The following is a 25170-nucleotide window of genomic DNA, read 5'->3' as shown; positions in this document are numbered from 1 at the left end:
ATTGAATAATTGTATAATCCAACCCCATTTTGATTATTGTGCTAGTCTGTTATACTCATTTGACCAAAATAAGGTATCGGCTTTACAAAAGTTACAGAATCGTGGAATGGGGATTATTTTACAAGTAAATAGGTATTCTTGTATATCAAACATGTTAAGTACATTGCAATGGCTGTCTGTTTCCCAGAGACTGTACGAGTTAGCAATGATATTCATTTTTAAACCAACACATAACTTGCTTGTAACTAATTTTCAAGAATTCAAATCCATAACCACTCAACAAGAGCGAGTAGTTCCCAAAAATTCCACCTTCTTTGAACTAATTTGACAAGTTCGATGAAGTCTTTATTTTACAAAGCTTTGAATCTTTCGTTGAAAGATTCAATAAATGTTATTTTCCAAAAAAAAAACTCATGAACTATATAAAATATCATCCTTGATTTTCTTTATTTCTGTCTGGTAATATATTTATTATGTATATCCTCATGTTGAAACCATTTTGGAATCACTGAAAAATGGTTTTCATTTATTTTTTTTCTTCTATCATATCATCATTTTTCTTATTTATATATTTTTAAAATAATGTATGTATATTAGGATGTCCTGAAGAAATCAATAAATATGTTATTATTATTAAAAAAAAAGACAGCGGGAAGCGACTTTGTTTTATACTATATATTGATTTAATAAACAGTTTACAAAACCGCCACACACGTGTTCAGCTATACAATACCTTCTTGGCTTGTTACAGTTGGGATGATTTCATAAAGAACTTTTAGTTCAACACGCCATTCTTACATTACATTAATTTTTGTCCGCTCGTTCTTGTTTTGGAAAATATAAAAAAAAACATCAGATTCCAAGCTGTGCTTGTTTTAGGTATTAATTGACGTGGCTATTACAAGAAAGCTATGAATAATCCACCGGTGTCAGCCGTGAATTACCGATAATTACCTGTACTATCACGTGGAGGCATTCAACCTTGGCTGACTATAGAAATCACCAAGACATATTTAGAAAGTTGATACTGGATTGTCTGCAGAGACCGATCCTTCACAACCGTTAGTGCGAACCTCGAGTATGTTGAACCGTGAAACAAAGACATAACTACGAAAGGTGACAACAACAATCGAAAATGAAAAAAATAGTTTTAAGATGAGAAGTGTGTTTTTTGTTGTACTGCTCGCAACACTCGATTCAAGTGAGTATTCTTCTGTTGTTTTTGGCCGATCAGAATGTAATTTCACTTTCAACGTATGTTTCGAGGGAGAGTGACTAATTTTGGTGGTTCCTTGCTTTGAGTGACGTCCAGTTTCAAACCCGGATACTCCGTTTCTTTTCATTTTGTTCAAAATTACTGGTTATTTATTTGTCGAAAAAGAAATCAAGAAATATTTATTGGGAAGGAACTTTTTGGCTTTCTATTCTCCCGATTACGTCTAGAAAGTGGGTTATTTCAAATAAAGAAAGAGAAATTGAATACAACAAAAATTTACCTGATCGCTGTTTATGCAGAGTGTTATTTAAGTATGTACAATAAATTCAACAGACGATTCTTTAGGTAATTTCGAAACGAAATGTCCATATAAACATGGGTCCGCAAATAGATCGTTCTCAAGATACAGGGTGTTGAAATAAAAAAAAAATAGTTATTCGTAAATATCTTGAATATCCTTTACCTAATTTTGTTGTAATTTGGCAATGGTATTTATAACATTAAGGAGATAATTCAGCTCAAACGTGATTCAATTTATGAAGTCCAGTGGCGTCTCGGGCGGGATTTGAACGAATATTTTTGACTTAAAAATGTACGCCACTGACTTTTGTGCAATTTTTATTATTTCTTTGGATTAAGCAATTAGAAATACAACTTTTTTGTCTACTAAATTTTTTTCGTATCTTGCTTAGTTTTTAAGAAAAAAAAGTCGACCTAATTGCATATCCCTGGACCTCACAAGGAATATGGGGAATTAAATGTTTCTTTTGGAAATTATTATTTTTACAATTTTTCATTACCAATTATGTAACAAAAACAAGGAATATTAAATAACATTAACATCTAGACTAACGAATTGCACTCAATTGAGTGTTGGAAATGGCCTCCTTCGGCTTCAATACAACCGTCTAGCGCCGCCGCATCATTGAATTTCGTATTTATGTCACATGAATTAATGATTTTATTCCGTAAATTCTCTTCACTTTGAATAGCAGTTTTGTATACCAACGTTTTAAGGTATCCCCAGAGAAAATAATCTAAGGGATTCATTTCGGGCGAGCGAGGTGGCCATAGGTGTGGGCCTGCTCTCCCTATCCAGCGATTATGGTAATTTTCATCCAAAAATGGCCGTGCCACTGTACTAAAGTGTGGTGGAGCACCATCGTGCATGTACCACATACGGAATCTTTCCATGACTGGAATTTCTTCTAAAAGTCCAGGAGAAACAAATTCTAAAAACCTTCGGTATTCTTCTCCATTAAGACTAGGTGGAAGGAAGTGAGGTCCAATGAGATGGTCACCGAGAGTTCCAACCCAAATATTAAAAGAAAACTTGAAAATTATTTTCTATCAAGGCGTGTGGATTGTTTTCGGCCCAAATGTGATTGTTGTGGAAGTTAATAATTGAATTGCGAGAAAAACAAGCTTCATCTGTAAACAATATTCGACTTAGGAAACCTGGATTTCTTATTTTACCGCGTAACCAATTAGAAAAAGCCAGTCTTACAGGCAAATCTCTGGGCAATAGAGCTTGCACACGTTGCATGTGATAGGGAGCTCTTAAAATCTGCCACACTGTGACATGGGTAATATTCAGTTCTTCAGCTATTTTCCGAGTAGGTACTGGTATGAGGATTTACTTTAATCTCATTCAAAACAGCTTCTTCAATTTGAACTATTCCTACCGTTGCAGGCCTCCCAATGACAACCGTCGATCTTTCAATATTTCCTTTTTTAGCAACGGAGACCGAAGTATTACATAACTTTAACTTCTGTAAACAAGTATTGTTCTTCCCATTTCGAATGAAAGTGGTATGTCTTTACCTTCTTACAACTGCTTGCCATAATATTATTTTTGTTGTCTCTACTAACCCAACCGCTGGACGTTGGTTACGCGTTCAGTTTTAAACTAAGCGCAATGTCGCCGCGCCGTGCGTATTTATCGCGTTCAAAGCAATCCAGATCATTTTCGAACACTAACGCGCTGGTCCGGCTGGTCGGTTTTAGCCGATTCTAGCTTGATGACGTCAGCGGCAGATCGCTCACCCCAACGTTGCCGCTGTTAATGTTTAATATTATGACAATTAGATTTTTTTGTGGAATTTTCGGAAGCTTCTCTGATTTTTGCAGTTTGTATTTTTTAAATTAAAATCGTTGTGAGAGCTACCATAATTGCCTCCGCGAGCTACCGGTAGCTCGCGATCGACAGGTTGGCGACCACTGGTCTAGATGTTGATGTTATTTAATATTTGCTGTTATTGTAACACAATTAGTAATGAACAATTGTAAAAATAATAATTTCCAAAAGAAACATTTAATTCCCCATATTATTCCTTGTGAGGATATGCAATTAGGTAGACTTTTTTTCTTAAAAACTAAGCAAGATACTAAAAAAAAATTCAAGAGACAAAAAGCTGTATTTCTAATTGCTTAATCCAAAGAAATAATGAAAATTGCACAAAAGTCAGTAGCGTACATCAGTAGCATACATCAAATCCCGCTCGAGACGCCACTGGACTTTATGAATTGAATCACGTTCGGGCTGAATTAGCTCCTTAATGTTATAAATACCATTGCCAAATTACAACAAAATTAGGTTAAGGATATTCAAGATATTTACGAATAACTTTTTTTTATTTTTATTTCAACACCCTGTATCTTGAGAACGATGGATTTGCGAAGCATTGTTTATATGAACATTTCGTCTTTAAATTGCCTAAAGATTCGTCTGTTGAATTTATGGTAAATACTTAATTAACACCCTGTACATGGAAGATATTTGAGAACAACTTTTACTGAAATCAGTGGAAGAACGAATGAAATCAGTGGAAGAACGAATGAAATGAGTGAAAAATTGAATCTTCAAAAATACTACTAATCCATCGTCTCTCAAAATTTGATACCTGAAACAATCAACGAAGATTAAATCTGGAGATCTTCAGATCTATTCGAATGAAACCCATTTATCAATAAGTTGGTCTCAATGATTGTAACCAATAATTTTGAGCCCCACCTATGCTGTCAGTGTGCAATAAATCAGATTTTCACTGATTTTCCAGGTATCTCTCAGGATGAAGACGGCCCGTATCGAGGAAAATTCTTGGGAAAACTCAACTCGTATCACCATCAAGTATCCGGGGATATTTATGCTGTCAACGACTGGACATTGCTCCTAAATTCCTTCAGTTATGATGGAAATGGGGCGGACACTTTTTTCTGGGCCGGGGCAGCCAACAGGCCCGGACCGCAGGGATTTATCGTACCTGATTCCAACGGCAAGTGAGTGATTTATATATACTTTTTGAAATATTACTATCTACCTGGAAATTAATAATATTCTAGGAACTGATTAATGACAGTTATACCTGAGTCTAACGAACATTTATACCTGAGTTTAATGACTAGGTCAACTAATTATCTCACAATAAAGTGTGATTGTGATGAAAATCTATAATAATAATAATAATAAGGTTTATTTGGATAAAATTCAACATTATATCTTATAAACTATGTAAAACAAATAAACAAGGAGAGAAACCGCAAAGCCATTGGCTGTCCGCGGTGAGGGTGGTTTATTAATAGTTATTTTATTCCTTAAGTATTTTAAATTAAAATTTTGAAATACAATGTAGGTTGCAAATTTTTAACATAGATAAAATTGATGCAGTAAAATTGTGTAAAACAAGATAAAAATATAACAATAGTAAATATAAATCATTACAATACTGAAAGCATGTTATAGATCATTAAATTGATAGAGTACTATAGAATTAGTAATAATGTTTAGTTACCAAGTGCATGGATATGGTGAAGTATTTTGAAAAACAAGTATCGGCCAACTCTATCTTATATTTTGAAGTTAATAAATATAACAGTCTATTTAATAAATATAATAAATATATTTAATAAATACAAAAAAAGTCACCTTCACAAGAAACAGAACACACTACGCCTATGCAGATAAGAACGCTTGATAATCAAGAAAACGAATGACTAGGTATGGCATTTTAAGGACACAAATATAATAGACTTGCGAATTGTTGATCAGTTTACCGATGATTCAAAGTATTTAACGAACTGGTTCACCTATTCGCTCGTACATCCTATCGATATGCAGAAGCTATCTTGTTACGGGGGGCACATTTTATGGAATCATCTTACTTTTCAATTATTTACAATGACGATGCATATACTATAAAAATGACCCCAGAAAGAATTTAGTTCTAACATTTAACATTGTTGCCGTTAGCTCTCAGTTCAATTTGTATATGAGTTACCTTCAATTGAAAATTGTTATACTATAAGCAACTTTTTGGTTACATTATTGCAAATTTTCGTAGAGAATTTTTTTTTTTTAAAACTATAAGCCCACTTGCTAATACTGTAGCTTTCATTACAAACAAAAACCGAGACACATTTTTTTATCTCTTCATAATGCAGACTTCATTGATGAAATATCATCTTCAGACATTAGCTGATTGTTTGAAACATATTTCTATTACTGACTTTGTCAAATAGCTTTGAAGTAATGGCCTAGTATGAGAGTCTTGTGGAACTCCTGATGATATCTCCACTGAGTCTAAAATAGAATTCAGACATCCGGATTCTTGAACTCTGTATCAGTAAGGTAAGGTAACTTACTTTACAATAACAGTTTTGGGTTGAACAAATGCTAGTGAGAACAGAGACCAAAAACAAAACAATCGTGATCAAACACCAGACAGCGCTGTTTCGACCCGCCTAGGGTTTATCAGTGGGCCAGGTTTGGTTTTTTGGCTCTGGTTTCTTCAAGTTGCTTTATACTGAAAGTCACAGAGAAAGACAAAGGCGAATCTCGTTCAGCGGACGATGTCAAAGCTTAGCTTTCCAAATGACCACTTTAGGGAGCCTCTTTTATATTTTATATTCGTCGATTGAATCATTTGTTGTACCTAAAGAAAGGAGAGGTTTTGTCGTCTCCACTCAAATAATAGTGAGATGAAGAAATTTGCAACAGTATAGTTGTTGGTTTAATCTGTTGAATGAATAAAAACACTTGTTTCTTTTGAGCATTCAGTATAAAACTACCTCTTCTCTTTATTTCAAACGTCAAATGTCTAGATGTCATAGAACATTACAGATGTCATAGAATATTACAGATGTCACAGAACTACCTCTTCTCTTTATTTCAAACGTCAAATGTCTAGATGTCATAGAATATTACAGATGTCATAGAATATTACAGATGTCACAGAACTACCTCTTCTCTTTATTTCAAACGTCAAATGTCTTTACGTCATAGAACATTACAGATGTCACAGAACATAAATATAATAGATTTTTTTGCAGGCTTTCAACCTTAGTCAATCTTACTTGTTGTTACTTGTTGATTAGTCAGAAACGCTCTTAAAATATGCATTTTTTATTATCTGTACCACATTCTTGTATTGCACTCTGTACACGTGGTCATTTCTTCATCCGTCCTTCTAGGACCAACGTCCTGGAACGATATTTCAACAAGGATTTCACCCTGGTCCTGCCGGACAAGAAAAAAATAACGGACATCAAGTGGTTTGCTATATACGACATTTGGAGCCAAAATACTTTTGGAGACATTTACGTCCCGGAGGGTTTTGAACCTCCAACCGTCCAGAAGATATCATCTCTCGTTGGAAAAGTGAATGGAATCACGACGGAGTCCGTGGAAATCCTGGACGCTAAAAGGATAAGACTGAACCAGTTTTCCTACGACGGGAAAGCAAAAAAAGGCGTACTTCTGGATAGGAGTTGGAGCCCAACCTGCTTCCAAAGGTTTCAAGGTACCAGATGAATATGGATAGTAAGTATTCTCAGTTGAATTAATATGAAAAAACTAATCTTCGGAAATATTAGTCTACGTTTCCTGCTTTTTCAGGATCTTCTTTGTTATAATATAGAAATGATTGATGTTAGACGTTTTCAGCAGAACACAAATAAACACTGCTCAGTTTATCTATAAGAGAACTCGCTAGGCTACTAATTCAATTACATGATGAAATATTAATAACAGAATATCCAATTAGAAAACCTAGTTGGGTTCTGGTGTCATCTATTAAACGCTCGTCTGCACGTTTCATAAGTCACCGTCCGAAAATCAAACGAATTGAGCGTCGAAATTCTGCCTCGGCCACCATACCCCCCAGACTTCGCGCCAACTGACTACTATCTTTTCAAGCATTTCGACAACTTTCTCACCGGTAGAACCTTCGGCAATCAGGATCAGACACAAATGGCCTTCGTCGACACTATCAAATTCCCAGCACCTAATTTTTATGCTGACGAATTTAATTTGGCAAGAGTGAACTGTTTGAAATGGCACTTATTTCGATTGAATTGAATGAGTAATACATACGAACTCATATTAATAAAATGAGAAACGATAGAAAGGAGTCGTCGCTTGGAAGTAAGCAGATTGACACCCATGCGGAGAAGAGACCTGCGGAGTTGGCAGATTGAGACCCTAGCGTCGAGTCACGAAGCCCGTAAAGCGTGTCACTACCTGAGAGGTAGGCAGGTGGGGACCATTTCTTGAAAATGGCTCCAAAGTCGAAGCCTAAACGTCGAGAAACTGAAAACTCAAGCCCACTCGACATTGTCAGTCAAATTTTGACACAGTGCAGCAATTGATTGCAATCTCACGAAACGAACCGACTTATAAATCAAGAAAGGAAGTTATGGCGCAGTACGTTAAGTCACCTTATTCATTGAATTTCACAGTATGAAATATCATACTGTGAAACTCATACAGTATTAAAATATCTTCCTTTCTATTCACAGTCTCACAAAAATGAAATTGTTCTGTCGTTTTTCACTCCACAATGCGCCAATGCCATTTTTTTTTCGAAAAATATGATTGCAAGATCCGAATTAAGTCACTGTTAAGGTTTTTCAGAGCCCTGTATTCTGTCTGGTGAAGAGACTGAGAGAACAGCACAGTAGCTTGTAATTCTGATGATTTATTTTTATACAGGGTGATTTTCATATGTTTTTTCGACTTAAGTCCACTTCAGTTATTTGTGTTATTCCAATTATTTTTATTAAATTAAAAAAATACTGGTTTGATATAGAATGCTGAGGATTTGTACTTATTCGCCTACACGATAAGACCACAGTCATTTTGAAACTCACACGCAAAATGTTGAAAAAAAAAACTCGTAATTTTTTTTGTTGAATTTCTACCGATTTCCAGTTTGGACCCACTAAGAGCTTACAAAAACCTGACGATCACATTGGAGATACCAGGAGACAAAACAGTATTCGATATCGACTGGTTCAGCATATACGATCATGATACAAAGCAGAATTTGGCATCAATTATTATACCTGAAGCACTGAATGTCCCTCCGTCATTAGTCAAAATAATTGTGAGTATAGTAAACTACCATTTCAAATCACACATTTTCCTAATAGAGTAGAACGTGTCTCAGTTTAGTGTTCATTGAAATTTAGATTCAAAATCACACGAAGATAATTAATTGATTAACTGCCTATTAGAGTGGATCACAAGTATCTATCCTCGAAGGTACTGTTCCAAATATGAACATTTTTGAGAGAAAATAATTTTGTAAATCATACCCTAAAAAAATAATGCCGGCCGCCACTGGTAGCCATAAACCAATTGTGAGGAGCTAAGAGCGCGCGAATGTACGATGTTCACTGCCGCTCTAGATGTAGCGAGAATAATGCTACCGACTTCGATGGAATTCCGGCGAATTTTCTACCGCTTTCGATTACGATATACAGGGTGTAACATAAGTACGTTAAAATATTCAAGTGACGTATTCTTGAGACAATTTAAAAAACAGTCTTTATGAACTTGCAAAAAATAAGTTATTTGCACGAAATTCGTTACCCAGCGTTATCAACAACGCTGAAGGTGATCGTTTTCGAGATATTTACAATTTTCTATATCGATGCATATTACTTTATAGCAAAATTTGATTTCAATAATTTTTGTCACTCTCCGCTTGCAAATTAAGTTAATTAAATCGAGTAGGCTATGAAAGTTTGTTTATAAAAATAGAAGTTCGCTGTCACATTTTCAACTATTTATTGACAAATTCACAGTTCGGAGTTCATAAAGTGATTTTTTGGTAACATGCCCTACTTTACGAATGCTGAAATGGCTGATATGGTTTTTGCATACGGCTTGGCTGACGGAAATTCAAGCGAGGCCAGACGCATCTATCAGGAAAGGTATCCCCAACGCGTGAGTCCTTGTGTAGCGACATTTGCGAATCTTTTCCGACAACTTTCCAAATCTGGAAGCTTTGAAACAAATTCTGCAGTAGGACGGCCATGGACTACAAGAACTGTTGAATTGGAGGAGACGGTTCTCGAAGAAATTAGTGAACATCCAGATTCAAACTAAGTCGAACAACATCCGCAAATTTTATCGAAAATCCTCTTCACAGATGAGGCTAACTTTTCAAGAAATGGTATCATGAACTTCCATAACAACCACATCTGGGCGGAAGATAACCCACATACGATAACGCAAACTCATTTCCAAGACAGATTATCTTTTAATGTATGGGTAGGCATAATTGGGAATTATTTAATTGGGCCCTATTGCTCTCCTTACATTTAAATAGATATGCTTACCTACATTTTTTGGAACACGAGCTTCCCCAACTTATGGAAGATGTTCCTATTGGTCTCCGAAATCAATCTTGGTTTATGCACGATGGAGCCCTTGCTCATTATAGTGTGATAGCAAGAATTTTTTTAGACGTAGCATATCCCCAACGATGGATAGGAAGAGGAGGCACTGAGCATTGACCCCCGAGGTCACCGAACCTCAATCCCGTTGATTTTTTCTTTCGGGGACACCTAAAATCACTAGTTTACGCTAGCCCCATTGAAAACGAGGAAATGTGGGATCGCATCATAGCTTGCTGCTTAAAATTGTCTCAGGAATACGTCACTTGAATATGTTAACGTACTTATGCTACACCCTGTATAAACGCTAACCGCGAGCATATCGACACAGTCAAGTGGAAGTTACAGTGCAGTACGCGAATCGATCTAGCCATCGAATAATAGTTGAAGTTTTAGTCGAAGTGTTTGTTGTATTTAAAGTGAAATAAAGTTGTATTTGATTATTGTTCAGTGGAGTCAATTATTAGTCAACCGACGGGAAAAAGTATGAAATTTTGATAGAATAATTAATGGCGCAGTGCGTAACGGTATAATAAAAATCTGTAAAGCAAAGTATTAAATTTTGAGAGAGAATGACTTATGGCGCAGTGCGTTAAGTCACAATAAAAATCTGTATGGCAAAGTATCAAATTTTGAGAGAGAATAATTTATGGCGCAGTGCGTTACGTCGCAATAAAAATGTGTATAGCAAATTATGAAATACGAACCCATTTTGAAAAATATCTCCAATTCTATTTACAGCCTCACAAAAACGACTTGCCAAACTGTCTTCAGCTGCACAAAGATTTTCAAGTTTCTTGGGAGATTTTCGGTCCCGCTATAACAATCCAGTTGGCTGGTCAAGTTCGAGAAGACGAATACCTTTCTTTCGGCATATCCGGGTCGGATCAGAAAAGTCAGATGATAGGAGCTGACGTTGCAGTTGCTTATGTTGATGGATATAGAGGTTTTGCGACTGATTACAATATTACTGCGCTCACACCGGTAAGTGGAGGAACATTCTAGATTGAACGAAAGTCATTTTTTTGTGGACGAAATCAGAGTTGTTTTCGACCCTTTCTGGTTGATAAGGGTGAAAAAGGTTGAAAAGAATTCTAGATTACTTTTTGGTCTGTATCAGGTTATAGCAATGGTGAATTTTACTATATTAAAACCAATAATGATTGAGAGTAGAAGTATATATATATATATATATATATATATATATATATATATATATATATATATATATATATATATATATATATATATATATATTGTGAATATAAGTGAACTCTTTATAACTATTCTCAAGCTTTCGAGTAACTTAAACTCATCGTCAGGGGTACTAGAAAATACAAATTACAAATTTTTGATAATAGAATATAATATAAATGTAAATGTACAAATTTTCGTCTAATCTTCAACCTCAGATTCGTCACTGTTGCTAACGCTATCATCAAAGTGAATTATGATTGGTTCAATATTGTGTTCAATACGGTTGTCTACGTCCCACATTTTTTGCTCCTCTTTTAAAATATGCTGCATGCATTTCTTCCAGTCTTCTGCAGAAACAGTGCGAATAGCTTCTTGTAGGTGATGTTGCACGTCCACTAATTTAAATGTTCTGTTTTATCGTGCCACATATCCTTTTACTTGCGCCCAGATTAATTCTATTGGGTTTAATTCGCAGTGGTATGGTGGTAACCTTAAAACTGTAATTCCACGACTTAACGCCATTTCATCCACTGCGAATTTTTTATATTTGTCTGTGTGTAATTTTGTTAGCTGAAGTAGTTCTGCCTTCAAACTATCTTTATTATATTGGATGTTCTTATTAATTAACCATTCTTGAATTGCTGCTTTTTTCCATGATTGTTTCGGTAATGGTTCTAAATATCGACTATGGTATGGGGCATTGTCCATGACGATGACAGACCCAGGTTCCACAAGTTCAATGATGCCTTCAAACCATTTTTCAAACACCTCCGTATTCATCTCTTCATGATAGTCGCCTGTTTTCTTAGATTTAAATATTAATTCACCATTTGGCATAAATCCACTGTTTCCTAAAAGTTTCTTTACCCATTTTTGGGACCAATTCATGATCGCTAAGTGCCTCCAGAACTGTTTGTAGTGTGGGCAGCTCATTTCTGAAAAAGAAACTGTGAATAGTTCTGCGTATACTGGTTTTGGCTTCTTCATCAACTGTGATTTTTTTCGTCCGCAACTAGTTTTTGGCGTTTGTATGTCCCCATGAATTTCTGCTTCTCTTGGTATTTTGTAAATCGATGATTTTGGTACACCGGTATAATCAGAGCACATATCAACTAATTTATCTTTTGTAATTGTGGAACTTAATGATGTAGAAATGCCCGGTTGGTTATTCGGAGGTACACACGTAGAATTACAGCACATATGCACAAAGTCATCTTTTGGTGGCTGATGATCTCTTTCAAGACAGTGAAATACTCGCAGTACAAATTGTTTTTCTCTTACTGACCGAGACTCCGACCGTTTTACCTTTTTCGACGTGGAAGGCCCGACCATGTCTCCCATTTTTTGAGTAGTTTGAGAACGGTGTAGAAATATAATTATGTAACGCTTAAACATTTATTAGCACTATTATTTTCACCAATTGTTATCACAACACGTTGATTGCTGACTAACTTAACTGTAAAACGTACAATTCACCCTGTATAATTCACAAACCAATGATACGCCCATGGCTGCAAGTACATTAGTGAGGACTGCAACGATGAGATGGAAGTTACGGTAAAGTGACAAAGACAGAAATATCGTTGCGTACAGCGTTGCCACTAGTTGTAATAAATATCTAACACTATACAGAAAATAATGAATTTTAACTGATCAGTAATCAGGAAATGTATAAGTATTACTCATTACAAGCTTATTACTGATTTTTGTCATAAATAATACCTTTTAATAGTACTAGTATTGTGTATTATCTATAATTTGCCACAACCTACAACTCTACTGCTTACTATATTTTGATTCTGCTATAAACTGGTAACGTAAAATTTAGATATGACAACGCGCTTTACTCTCAATCATTATTGGTTTTACTATAGTTCGGTCTTTACCACGGAACTAGAATGACTAGTTTAGAAATGGAACCATAGGAATGTAGAACTAGACACCTTTCTTGAGCACATCAACATCGTAAAACCTTCCATTACCTTCACAAAGGAGAAGGAAGTCCACAACGAATTGCCATTCTTAGACGTTTTGGTGAAGAGGACCGACACTAAATGGGAAACATCTGTATACCGAAAACCCACTCAAACGGGACAGTATCTGAACCACGAATCCAACTACCACGAATCATCAAGACTCTATCAGACCGTGCGACTGCGACTGAAAACACCTGCACCAGAACCAGAAGGTGTTTTTGATCCATCTGTGAACCAACAACTATCTGCTCTTGATATTTCCTTCTCCCGGAAGATCCAGTCCTCTCTACTCGGGAACAGTACTTTATAAGGCAGTTCGTAGTTGACCGTTGAAGACATAAAGTCAGAGGTCATTTCCAGAATGCTGTGACTTCCAGTGTCAACCAAGAGTCTGTTGCACTCTGCATTGAAATGATTTGTGCAATTGGCAATGTGTAAAAGTCTGCATGCAGTCCATCTAGCCTCTCTCTCCAGAAAAATGTGGAGAGGAGGTAGATCTAGAAGAATATCTATGGCCGCTGACGGTGTGGTACTGTTGGCACCACTGATGGCCAGACAAGCCTGTCTCTGTAAGCCAAAGAGCTTCGCTTGAGCCGTTTTCTGTAAAGCCTTCGGCCACCAGGCAATTGCACCATAAGTGATCATTGGTCTGACAATCATCACATAAATCCAATGGATTTGTTTGGGATCTGAACCCCAAGTTTTACCACAAATCCTTCGACATGTTCCTAGGGACAGTCTGGCTTTGTGTAAAACTTTTTCCCAGTGAGCGTTCCAGGTGAGTTTTTCATCAAGGACAATGCCAAGATATTTCACCTCCGTTCCAAATGGAATGACCTCACCATTGAGGAAAAGTGGCGTTAGATCGTCCAATTTTCTCCTCCTGGTGAAGGGGATTATCACAGTTTTGCTGGAGTTGACAGACATCTGCTCCCTCAGGCACCAACTGTGAACAACCTAACCTTTGGAGGATATCACAAGCAACCCTTCCCGATGTGGACCTTGCTGAGATGACAAGGTCATCTGGTTTGAAAAAAGTTCAAAGGAGCTGCATGTATGTTGTTCCACGACGCATTCATTCAAGCTAGCGTAGAGATACGCGATATATGGAAACCTGTAATCAAGCGGGAGAACGGTTTACTCCCGCTAAACCGGTGAGGCGAAGAGAGGGAAGAGGGGATAAATAAAAGCGTTCAAATAACCTATAAAGTCACCTCTCGAAGGAATTAGGCCAGTCATCACCCGAGGGCGATTGAGGATAGTAACAATCGAAACGTCACTTCGTGAAATGTCCTTTCAATTGTTCGCTTACTTTTATTATTTTCATTCTGTGGTCATTTTAATCTTTTATCTTGATCATTTTATTTGTTTCAAGCAAACCCTATACATTTTTCTGCACCACAATGGTCGGATTTCGTGAGATTCTTTAAATCTGATGTTTTATTGTTGACGCCCTACAACATTTATAATTCTTTTTACATTTCAGTGTGTAAAAGTGTTGGGCCAGTATAAAGGGGTGTGCAAAGATGAAGTTGTGGGTGGTCAAGACAGTAACCAACTGAACACAGCAGTAAGAGAAAATGGAATCAATATCGTTACGTACAGGAGGTCGCTGATTTCTTGTAAGTTTCATAAATTGACAGACAATCTGGCAGAATTCCTTATATATTTATGACTACAATGTATGTTTTTCACTACCTATAGTCCGTTCATAATTTGTCGATAGCACAAAATGAGGGCCCAAGTCATAAAACGGTCGTAAAACTCGTAAAATCATAGGCGGAGGTTCCTGAGGTGTTTATTCATTAAATATAAAGCTTCAGTTTATATTCGAAACTTGCCTTGAAAGGGTGAAGTTGTTACGAACGAAAATAATTTTTGGTTTAGTACATTTTTTAATCGCATTTAATTTACGGCTCGTTGGTGTTTCGGCGTCTACGGCAGTAATTAACGTCTCTAATATTTATTTTGCGAATTTTGTGCAGTGCGTGAGTAACTTTTTTTCATATTCCTACAAACATATACGTACCTTTCGTTCCTGCTTGTTTTGTTTGATTGCTTGCGATGGCTTCGTCATCATCATCAACATCATCAAGTTTTACACCGGTACTGTTGCGTACAGTCAGTAAGTGTGTCTATTCACCAAGAGAGAAGACTATTGTTTTGAACGTTCACGATGCTCTGGTTTCTCAGAATCCCACAAACACTGTTCAGAACATAATCAAGAGTTGTGCCAACATGACGGGCGTAGGGGAGTCAACAATATATAGGTTCCTATCAGAAAGAAAAAAAAAGGTATAGCTAACCCAAATACAAACGAATACTTAAAGAGGGGGAGAAAACCTATTGAAATTGATGAATTTGCCAAAAATGGTATTCGAAGGAAAATTCACGAATTTTTTTACAAAAAAGAAATACCCAACTTCACACCGAAAATCACTTTTAATTGACCGGGAAGAGATAATATGTTGGAGAAGAAAGTATCTAAGATCTATACGAAAATTTCGGGCTGAAGGAAGGCCAATTTACTATCAGGACGAAACGTGGGTAAACGCAGGTCATACTCTCACAAAAATTTGGACAGATAAAAATATATCAAGCTCCAGGCAAGCCTTTATGGAAGGTTGGTCTACTGGTATTTCCCCACCCTCTGGTAAAGGCAGTAGATTAATAGTTTCTCACATTGGCAGTGAAAAAGGATTTGCTAAGCATGGTTTGTTGGAATTTGAATCCAAAAGCACAAAAGACTATCACGAGGAGATGACAGCTGATGTTTTCGAAGAGTATTTTGAGCAGATGATTGAACATATACCACCAAACTCAATTATAGTATTAGATAATGCACCTTATCATTCACGACTAGTTGAAAGACTTCCAACGACTGCGTGGAAGAAAGAGGATATCATTGACTGGCTGCGGAATAAGTCCCTGCCTTACGAAGATGGAATGGTTAAAGCAGAACTTTTAAAAATTGCCCGGCAACACAAATCTAAGTTCAAGAAATACGTAGTTGACAAAATGAAAGACGAAACATCACAGTCCTTAGACTTCCACCCTACCACTGCGAATTAAATCCAATTGAACTCATTTGGGCACAAATGAAAAGCTATGTGGCTAGAAAAAATACGTCATATAAAATACAAGCTGTACGTGAATTGTTATATGAGTCTTTACAACATATTACAGAACAAAATTGGCGAGATGCAGTAAGACATGCAATAGAAGAAGAACAAAAAATGTGGGATCTTGACAATATAATTGATGCGACTGTAGAGACACAACCGCTAATTATTAACCTGCAAGACGACTCGGATTCCGAAGATGATCCTGTTTATTTTGAATTTGAATAGTTTTGTAAGTAATCGTAGTTTATATCATTTAAAAATAGGTATTAATTAAATAAATGTATCTTTTACAAATTGCAAGTAACTTATTATTTTTGAATAAAATAAAGAAATTTTTTTAAAATAAAAATACAGTTTACAGTACTTACAGTTTAAGAATATTAATATATTTATTTATTTAAAGTAACTAATGTTTTAATCATATACTCTACGACACTGGTCACTCATTTCCACTCAAAATACCTACATAATCGGATTAAAAGTTTTATAGCTGTATTGTATTTCTTCAGATACAAGGTGGGTTAGTCGAAAACATCTTAAACTGCCAGTTTTAGTTTGGTATTTGTTATTATATCATATTAGCTGTCCTCTCCGTATTTCAGTTCTCTAATGAAGGTCAAACTTGCAGTGAGCTATCAACAAATTATGAACGGACTATAGGCCAACTGAAAGACTGTCTTACACTGTTTAACACTTTATGTTCATCCAAACTTTCAATTTCTCCCAAGATATCAACGTTTATGGTCCACAGATACATTCATCTGTAATTTCCCAATCACGAACAAAATACTTTTAAAGCTATAAGCAGCCTGCAACAATTAAGTCCTACGAGTTTTCAGCTGATCCCGGTGACAAAGAATTCCCTTCTGAAGGCTTCCTCTACGTCGTATGGGGCGTAGGAAAACTGGACGAGACCCAAGAGCCAGCATTTCACGATTTGTACTCTAAAACCGACGTGAAAATCGAGATGAATCCCAAGGAGCCTCAGAACAATTGCTTCTCTTTCACAAGATCGAAGCCCGAACCAGTAGAGCCTTGGAAGAAGGGACAGATCTTTGATAAGACCATCAGGGTCTTCAAATCCTACATCGGACCTTCTGGAGCTAAGAAAGGATACCAGGCTATTACAGGTTAGAACAATCTATTACCTCTGAAATAGATTTCGAATTAATTTTCAATTATCACACAACAAAAAAATATTTTTTGAATGTTTCCTACACTAAATTAGTCAATTTCTACTAATTTTGGGGTGATAAAAACGAAAATAACAATGAAAAATTTTTATTAGCTCTGGTTTTTGAGATACACAGTACTTAATCTTAAAGAGTAGTTATACTATACGTGAAAAGTGAAAGTACATAAAACAATATTGTTATGTTTCTTTTAGAATATTTTAAGTACAAAATTAATAAAAAAAAACATTATTCTTAGTGTGTTGACAAATAAAAGAAGTTTGTACCACCAAATTTCAATTAAGTCCATCCGATTCATTGTAAGATCGCTGTCGTTTAGCTTGTCTTCTATAAAACACTTCTGGAGCATCCCTACACACAGACCAGCAGTAGTCTGCAAGCATTGCTTCATTCCAACGGCCCTGATATCTCTGTTCCATTAAGGCAATGTCTTGATGGAATCTTTCTCCATGTTCGTCACTCACAGCTCCACAGTTTTGTGGGAAGAAATTAAGATGAGAGTGAAGAAAATGAATTTTTAAGGACATGTTGCATCCAAGTTGGTGGTAAGCTTGAAGAAGCTCTTTAACCAATGCTGTGAAGTTATCATCTCTTTTGTTACCTAAAAACCCATGTACAACCCCCTTAAAGGCTTCCCAGGCTCTTTTTTCATTTCCTGTCAAAATCATGTCAAAAGCAGGATCATTTACGATTTCACGGATTTGAGGCCCAATAAACATGCCTTCCTTGACTTTAGCATCACTCAACCTGGGAAACTTTGCTCTCAAGTACTTAAAAGCTTGTCCTTCCTGGTCCATGGTCTTCACAAAGTTTTTCATTAGTCCCAACTTAATATGTAATGGGGGAAGGAGAACATCCTTAGGATCTACAAGAGGCTCGTAAACTACATTTTTCTCCATTCAGATGGAGTGTGATCCAAATTCAAGCAGTCCATCAAACCATTAACATCAGAACAAACTACGAGGTTTTCTTTTTTCTCAAAAAAAGGAAGCAAATCTTTTTGATGCTGTCTGTACTGAGATATTTTCACATCATGTTTTAGAAGATTCCACTGTTGTAGTCTTGACCCTAACAGCTCAGCCTTTTCCTTAGACAAGCGAAGATCTCTTATAAGGTCACTCAACTATGCTTGACTAATTCTGTGCGGATCACTAGACCTATCGCTTACCTCAAAATCAGGGTCATAGGATGTAGAAGGATGGGTTGCTCCTTCTAAACAGTCTTCATCACCTTCCTCTAAAATTTCATAGTTTTGCGGTGGAGAAGGGACTGGCAAATTGTCTGAGTGTGGTACAGGCCGAAGAGCAGATGGGAGATTAGGGTATTTAACCGTTCCTCTTTTCTTCATAGATAACCCTTGCTTAATGGGAGGAGTTAAGCAGAAATAACAGTCGTCTGTATGATTGGTAGGCTCACGCCAAACCATAGGTACTGCAAAAGCCATTGCCCGGTTTTTATTTTTCAGCCACTCTCGCAATATGACGGAACAAGAATTACAACATATATGAGGAGCCCATGATTTATCTTGGTCCCCAACTTTCACACCAAAATAATGTTCATAGGCTGTCTTAACGGTAGGTGTCATTTTACGTTTCTGAGCCTTAAATGTTATTTCACCACATATATAGCAAAAGCTATCGACAGAATTCACACACTTTCGAGGCATTTCAGATCAGCACTTAAATTAATTTAAAAATCAACTTCACACGATAATTTCAATAGCAACCACGTGCGTACAATTGACAAACTCACATAGGTTATGTTTACTACTTAAAAACAGCTGATGAGAGGGGTGTTATGTAAACAAACATGTGTACCAACTGTTGGTAATGAAATATTTCATTTGTTGAAAACTCAATATACATATATATAATATAATGATACTATATCTTGAAAACAAGAGCTAATATATAATTTTTATGGTCACTTTCGGTTTTAACACGTGGAAATACATTAAAATCATCTAATTTCAACCCCGAAACAAAAACTTTGTTGTGTTGTGATTTGACGTCCCCAAATCGATAATATAATTCATCTCCTCATGGAGATAGCAGTTTTTCAAAGTATTCCCAAAATGCTGGGCTTGGGGTCCAATAATAGTTCCTTGAGGAGCACCACAGCAAGCTTTTTTCCATTGGGCTTATTTTTGCAGGACATGCTTCGACTGCTCTGGCTTGGTACATCAATGGCCTCCTAGCTCCAGAAATATGGCTCAGGAGAGGTCTGTCTTACGTTTTCAAAGTGTACGGTGGCAACAACCCCCACAGTCCTGAGTATTACCACCCGCTCATCATCACAGATGAACCCCATGGAGGTTTTGATAAACTTTCTGATGAGGCGCAGTCGAAAATTCGAGTTTTAGTGGGGGTGGAGTATTCCAGAAGAGGGAGGCCAAGACCAACTGCAGGTAGGGACATTAAAAGCAAACGTTTTCTCTTACTTTCAAAAGGGAAGACTTGAGAAAGAGTGAGAAATATTTTGTTAAATATTCAAGACAAATACTAATTGCAAAATAATAATTATACTCCCATATGTATAGGCATACCATAACGAATCACGCACCCTTCATGCTTCGAATTGAAAACACAAAAGAACTCATGACTATGGCTAGGATCAGTCTGCAGAGTGGCCTGTCATATTATCTGAAGTGCCGACCATTCATGTATAGAAAACAGTTCATGTTGTGAATTTCTGTTGTCACAGTGTGTGTATCGCTAGGTAATAAATATGTGACCTGACGCTGATAAGATAATCGTAAACGTGCACTGGAAACATTTTTGAGGTTATATAAGGTTTCAGTGCCACGGATAAACCACTGTCATTCACGCCGGTAACCAGGCCGAAGCTGATTCTAAAGTAACAGGGTAGTTTGGTCAATACACCAGCAAGGTACCAAAAAAAAACCGTTTAGGAAGCAGAAGGAAACCGCTAAGATGGGTTACGGAACAAGTCTAGCAAGCAATACCTATTTCATTAGCGATTTTTGGCAATTTTGGCGTTTATGTTTGAATGGTATAACTGTTCTCCAAAATTGAGAAGAGTTTTTCAAGTAAACGTTTCACAATGCTTTATTTTCTCAGAACTATGTGTGAATCATAATAATAATAATACTGATATTAATAGATAAGCTGCTAGTCCACAAAGAGCTAAAGCTATGTCTTATTACAATAATCAGTCTAAAATTTTTGAAAGTGTCAAAAAACAAATATTATGTATATACATGAGCTTCACATATCAGATGAAATAAAATCAAATCCAAATCGGCATAATTGAAGTACTTAAATATTCCTGAGTACTATAAAAACAGTTTTTCAGGGGAATAGTTCTGACTCTCGTTTTTGAAGGAGCTTTGTTTGAGCACTTTGAACGAATTAGGAAGATGATTGTAGAGATTGGTATTGAATGAATTTTTAATAGACCTTGTGAGTTTGTATCAAAGCCGTATGAACAGATCTGCGTTTCTTGTAGCATGACGATGAATTTCCTGATGCTGCGAATAGATTGATTTATTTTTATGGATTTCAAGTAATTGACTATATATGAATACCCATTTTTTTGAAAAGCGGCTTACAGTGATCTCTATAATTGACATTCAGCAATATTCTTACTGATTTTTTCTGAAGTCTGAAGATTTTAATGGAGTTAGAGGAATTACCCCACAAAACTATGCCATAATTCATATGTGACTGGAACAAAGCAAAAATGAACTTCTCAGGGCGTCAAGAGACAACAATCTATTTAGCTGTCGAAAAGCAAATATACTCTTACACAGCTTCTTACTCAGTTCATCAATGTGTGCATACCATGATAAATTCCGGTCAAGAGTGAGTCCTAGTAGTTTGGCAGTATCATCGCCATTTTCAGTGGTTTCAGTATTTGAGTTCGTAAACAAGACCTTCTGGGTCTTGCTTTCATTTGATTTCAACTGATTTGTTGTGAACCACAGAGACGCATTTCTCAGAGTATCATCAGTAATTGATGGTAATTAGATTATGTTTTTCTGAGACGTTATTAGAGTTGTGACATCTGCGAAAAGAACACATTTACCTGGTGACATAAAATGACTGAAGTCATTGAAATATATCAAGAATAGCAATGGGCCCAGAACGGATTCCTGCGGTACACCATTCTTGAGAGTTTTATTGTCAGACATGTTTCCATTCAAACACACAGATTGGGTTATGTTACACAAGTACGACTGAAATAAACTGAGTGGTAGCTCCCTCACTACATAAAATTTCAAATTTTTGAACAGAACATCGTGCGAAACGCAGTCGAATGCTTTAGAGAGATCACACATGGTTAATATCACGTGTTCACCTCTCTCAAGACCCTCGATAACCAGACTCACAGTTTTTCGAATTGTATCTGTTGTTGATCTACCCGCTCTGAATCCGTATTGATCTTCACTAAATAATTTGTTATTGATAAAAAAGTTCATTAGCCTGTTCTTCAAAATAATTTCAAAGATTTTTCCCAAAACGGGAATGATTGATATTGGTCTATGTCTATAGTTACCAACCAGAGACCTGTCTCCTTTTCTAAAAAGAGGCAATACCTTTGTACATTCAAACATGCCTGGAAAACATCCTTTTTGTATACACGAGTTGAATAAAAATGACAGAGGATCTATCACAACACAACAAAGTTTTTGTTTCGGGGTTGAAATTAGATGATTTTAATGTATTTCCACGTGTTAAAACCGAAAGTGACCATAAAAATTATATATTAGCTCTTGTTTTCAAGATATAGTATCATTATATTATATATATGTATATTGAGTTTTCAACAAATGAAATATTTCATCACCAACAGTTGGTACACATGTTTGTTTACATAACACCCCTCTCGTCAGCTGTTCTTAAGTAGTAAACATAACCTATGTGAGTTTGTCAATTGTACGCACGTGGTTGCTATTGAAATTATCGTGTGAAGTTGATTTTAATTTAAGTGCAGATCTGAAATGCCTCGAAAGTGTGTGAATTCTGTCGATAGCTTTTGCTATATATGTGGTGAAATAACATTTAAGGCTCAGAAACGTAAAATGACACCTATCGTTAAGACAGCCTATGAACATTATTTTGGTGTGAAAGTTGGGGACCAAGATAAATCATGGGCTCCTCATATATGTTGTAATTCTTGTTCCGTCATATTGCGAGAGTGGCTGAAAAATAAAAACCGGGCAATGGCTTTTGCAGTACCTATGGTTTGGCGTGAGCCTACCAATCATACAGACGACTGTTATTTCTGCTTAACTCCTCCCATTAAGCAAGGTTTATCTATGAAGAAAAAAGGAACGGTTAAATACCCTAATCTCCCATCTGCTCTTCGGCCTGTACCACACTCAGACAATTTGCCAGTCCCTTCTCCACCCCAAAACTATGAAATTTTAGATGAAGGTGATGAAGACTGTTTAGAAGGAGCAACCCATCCTTCTACATCCTATGACCCTGATTTTGAGGTAAGCGATAGGTCTAGTGATCCGCACAGAATTAGTCAAGCAGAGTTGAGTGACCTTATAAGAGATCTTCGCTTGTCTAAGAAAAAGGCTGAGCTGTTAGGGTCAAGACTACAACAGTGGAATCTTCTAAAACATGATGTGAAAATATCTCAGTACAGACAGCGTCAAAAAGATTTGTTTCCTTTTTTTGAGAAAAAAGAAAACCTCGTAGTTTGTTCTGATGTTAATGGTTTGATGGACTGCTTGAATTTGGATCACACTCCATCTGAATGGAGACTGTTTATAGACTCTTCAAAACTAAGCTTGAAAGCTGTACTTCTGCATAATGGAAATCAGCTACCCTCTATTCCTATAGGTCATGCAGTTCACATGAAGGAAACGTATATAAATATGAAAACACTTCTCCAATCAATCAAATATGAACAACACAAGTGGCACATCTGTGGTGATCTGAAAGTCATTGCTATACTCCTAGGAATGCAATTAGGGTTCACCAAGTACTGTTGTTTTTTGTGTCTGTGGGACAGTCGGGATAGAAAATCTCACTATAAAAAAATGAACTGGCCTACACGAGACCTAAACCCTAATGAGAAAAATGTAGTTTACGAGCCTCTTGTAGATCCTAAGGATGTTCTCCTTCCCCCATTACATATTAAGTTGGGACTAATGAAAAACTTTGTGAAGGCCATGGACCAGGAAGGACAAGCTTTTAAGTACTTGAGAGCAAAGTTTCCCAGGTTGAGTGATGCTAAAGTCAAGGAAGGCATCTTTATTGGGCCTCAAATCCGTGAAATCGTAAATGATCCTGCTTTTGACATGATTTTAACAGGAAATGAAAAAAGAGCCTGGGAAGCCTTTAAGGGGGTTGTACATGGGTTTCTAGGTAACAAAAGAGATGATAACTTCACAGCATTGGTTAAAGAGCTTCTTCAAGCTTACCACCAACTTGGATGCAACATGTCCTTAAAAATTCATTTTCTTCACTCTCATCTTAATTTCTTCCCACAAAACTGTGGAGCTGTGAGTGACGAACACGGAGAAAGATTCCATCAAGACATTGCCTTAATGGAACAGAGATATCAGGGCCGTTGGAATGAAGCAATGCTTGCAGACTACTGCTGGTCTGTGTGTAGGGATGCTCCAGAAGTGTTTTATAAAAGACAAGCTAAACGACAGCAATCTTACAATGAATCGGATGGACTTAATTGAAATTTGGTGGTACAAACTTCTTTTATTTGTCAAAACACTAAGAATAATGTTTTTTTTTTATTAATTTTGTACTTAAAATATTCTAAAAGAAACATAACAATATTGTTTTATGTACTTTCACTTTTCACGTATAGTATAACTACTCTTTAAGATTAAGTACTGTGTATCTCAAAAACCAGAGCTAATAAAAATTTTTCATTGTTATTTTCGTTTTTATCACCCCAAAATTAGTAGAAATTGACTAATTTAGTGTAGGAAACATTCAAAAAATATTTTTTGTTGTGTTGTGAATTGCTGTTCATACCGTAAATATCTGAGCAAGAAGAATTTTTCAAGAATATCACTGCATCAATTATTTCTGATGGCGCTACAGGTTCAAGAAAGAATGAAGATCATGATGATTTAGCACAATATGTATATCTGTTTCAATGTATCCCATGTGCTTCATATCATTTTTGTGGAAATGTACGGAATGAAATTGTTCAATGCATCATTATACAGTGTCTGTGTATTTTTCACTAAGTTTGATTCCGGTTACAATCTCAATGACTCAGGACTTATGAATCGGATTGCAACATCTGATATTCTCTTGTTCAAGTCTTGAGATCACATCTTCTCCTTAATGACGTTACTAACATTATCATTATTTGTTTCAGCGGGTCCCCTCTGCCTTTCCCAGCACAAAGAGGGCCAAGACAGGAGACTGGATGACGACTTCGTCATGTTCAAAAAATTCAACCGCTCTTTGTCCTATCATTGCGAGGATGGAGAACCAGGGATATTGGAGTTCACCCTAACAGTTCCTGGCCCGATGTTGTTTACTACAACTCCTTCACTCAAGCCAACATGGGGTGGAGGATTCGGATCGTTGATAGCTTCAACCAGAGATCCTCTTCCAGTAGGACTTTGATCAGTAAATTTCTAGTGCTTGCTTCCCTGTTTGTATATATTATGAGGCTGGCACTGTGATCAGTTTTTGGTAGCAGATGAACACGAAAAATGTTTTTCCCATACAAAATTAGTTTGAATGTTTCTCTTATCACCAGGTTTCATATTTTTCAATCGATTGATGAACGAAATTATTTATTAAAATTGAAACTTTTTTGTACGAAAA

The 25170-nt window shown here is 36.4% G+C and overlaps 2 protein-coding genes across 2 annotated transcripts in view; one reads left to right on the top strand and one right to left on the bottom strand.

The window, feature by feature from the left end:
- The window catches only part of LOC111501948 (ankyrin repeat and SAM domain-containing protein flippy), a 21362-nt gene extending 6029 nt beyond the window's left edge, over nucleotides 1–15333 (bottom strand). The window contains exon 1 of the mRNA XM_074171692.1: nucleotides 15098–15333. The gene's annotated coding sequence lies outside the window, so the exon portion shown is untranslated. The remainder of the gene's footprint in view (nucleotides 1–15097) is intronic.
- knk (cytochrome and DOMON domain-containing protein knickkopf) lies at nucleotides 1005–25170 on the top strand. The gene is given in 11 exon segments (XM_023155878.2): nucleotides 1005–1201; nucleotides 4276–4495; nucleotides 6686–6956; nucleotides 6958–7034; nucleotides 8424–8598; nucleotides 10637–10879; nucleotides 14555–14690; nucleotides 17033–17323; nucleotides 19539–19793; nucleotides 24713–24844; nucleotides 24847–25170. Coding segments are annotated over 11 exon segments (2025 nt in total). The 5' UTR covers nucleotides 1005–1155; the 3' UTR covers nucleotides 25026–25170.

Source organism: Leptinotarsa decemlineata, unplaced genomic scaffold (genome assembly GCF_025532065.1).
Source record: "Leptinotarsa decemlineata unplaced genomic scaffold, Ldec_3_MD MMD2_P_RNA_scaffold_12, whole genome shotgun sequence".
Lineage (NCBI taxonomy): Eukaryota > Metazoa > Arthropoda > Insecta > Coleoptera > Chrysomelidae > Leptinotarsa > Leptinotarsa decemlineata.
Note: the sequence above shows the minus strand (reverse complement) of the source record. Positions and strands in the feature narration are given on the sequence as shown.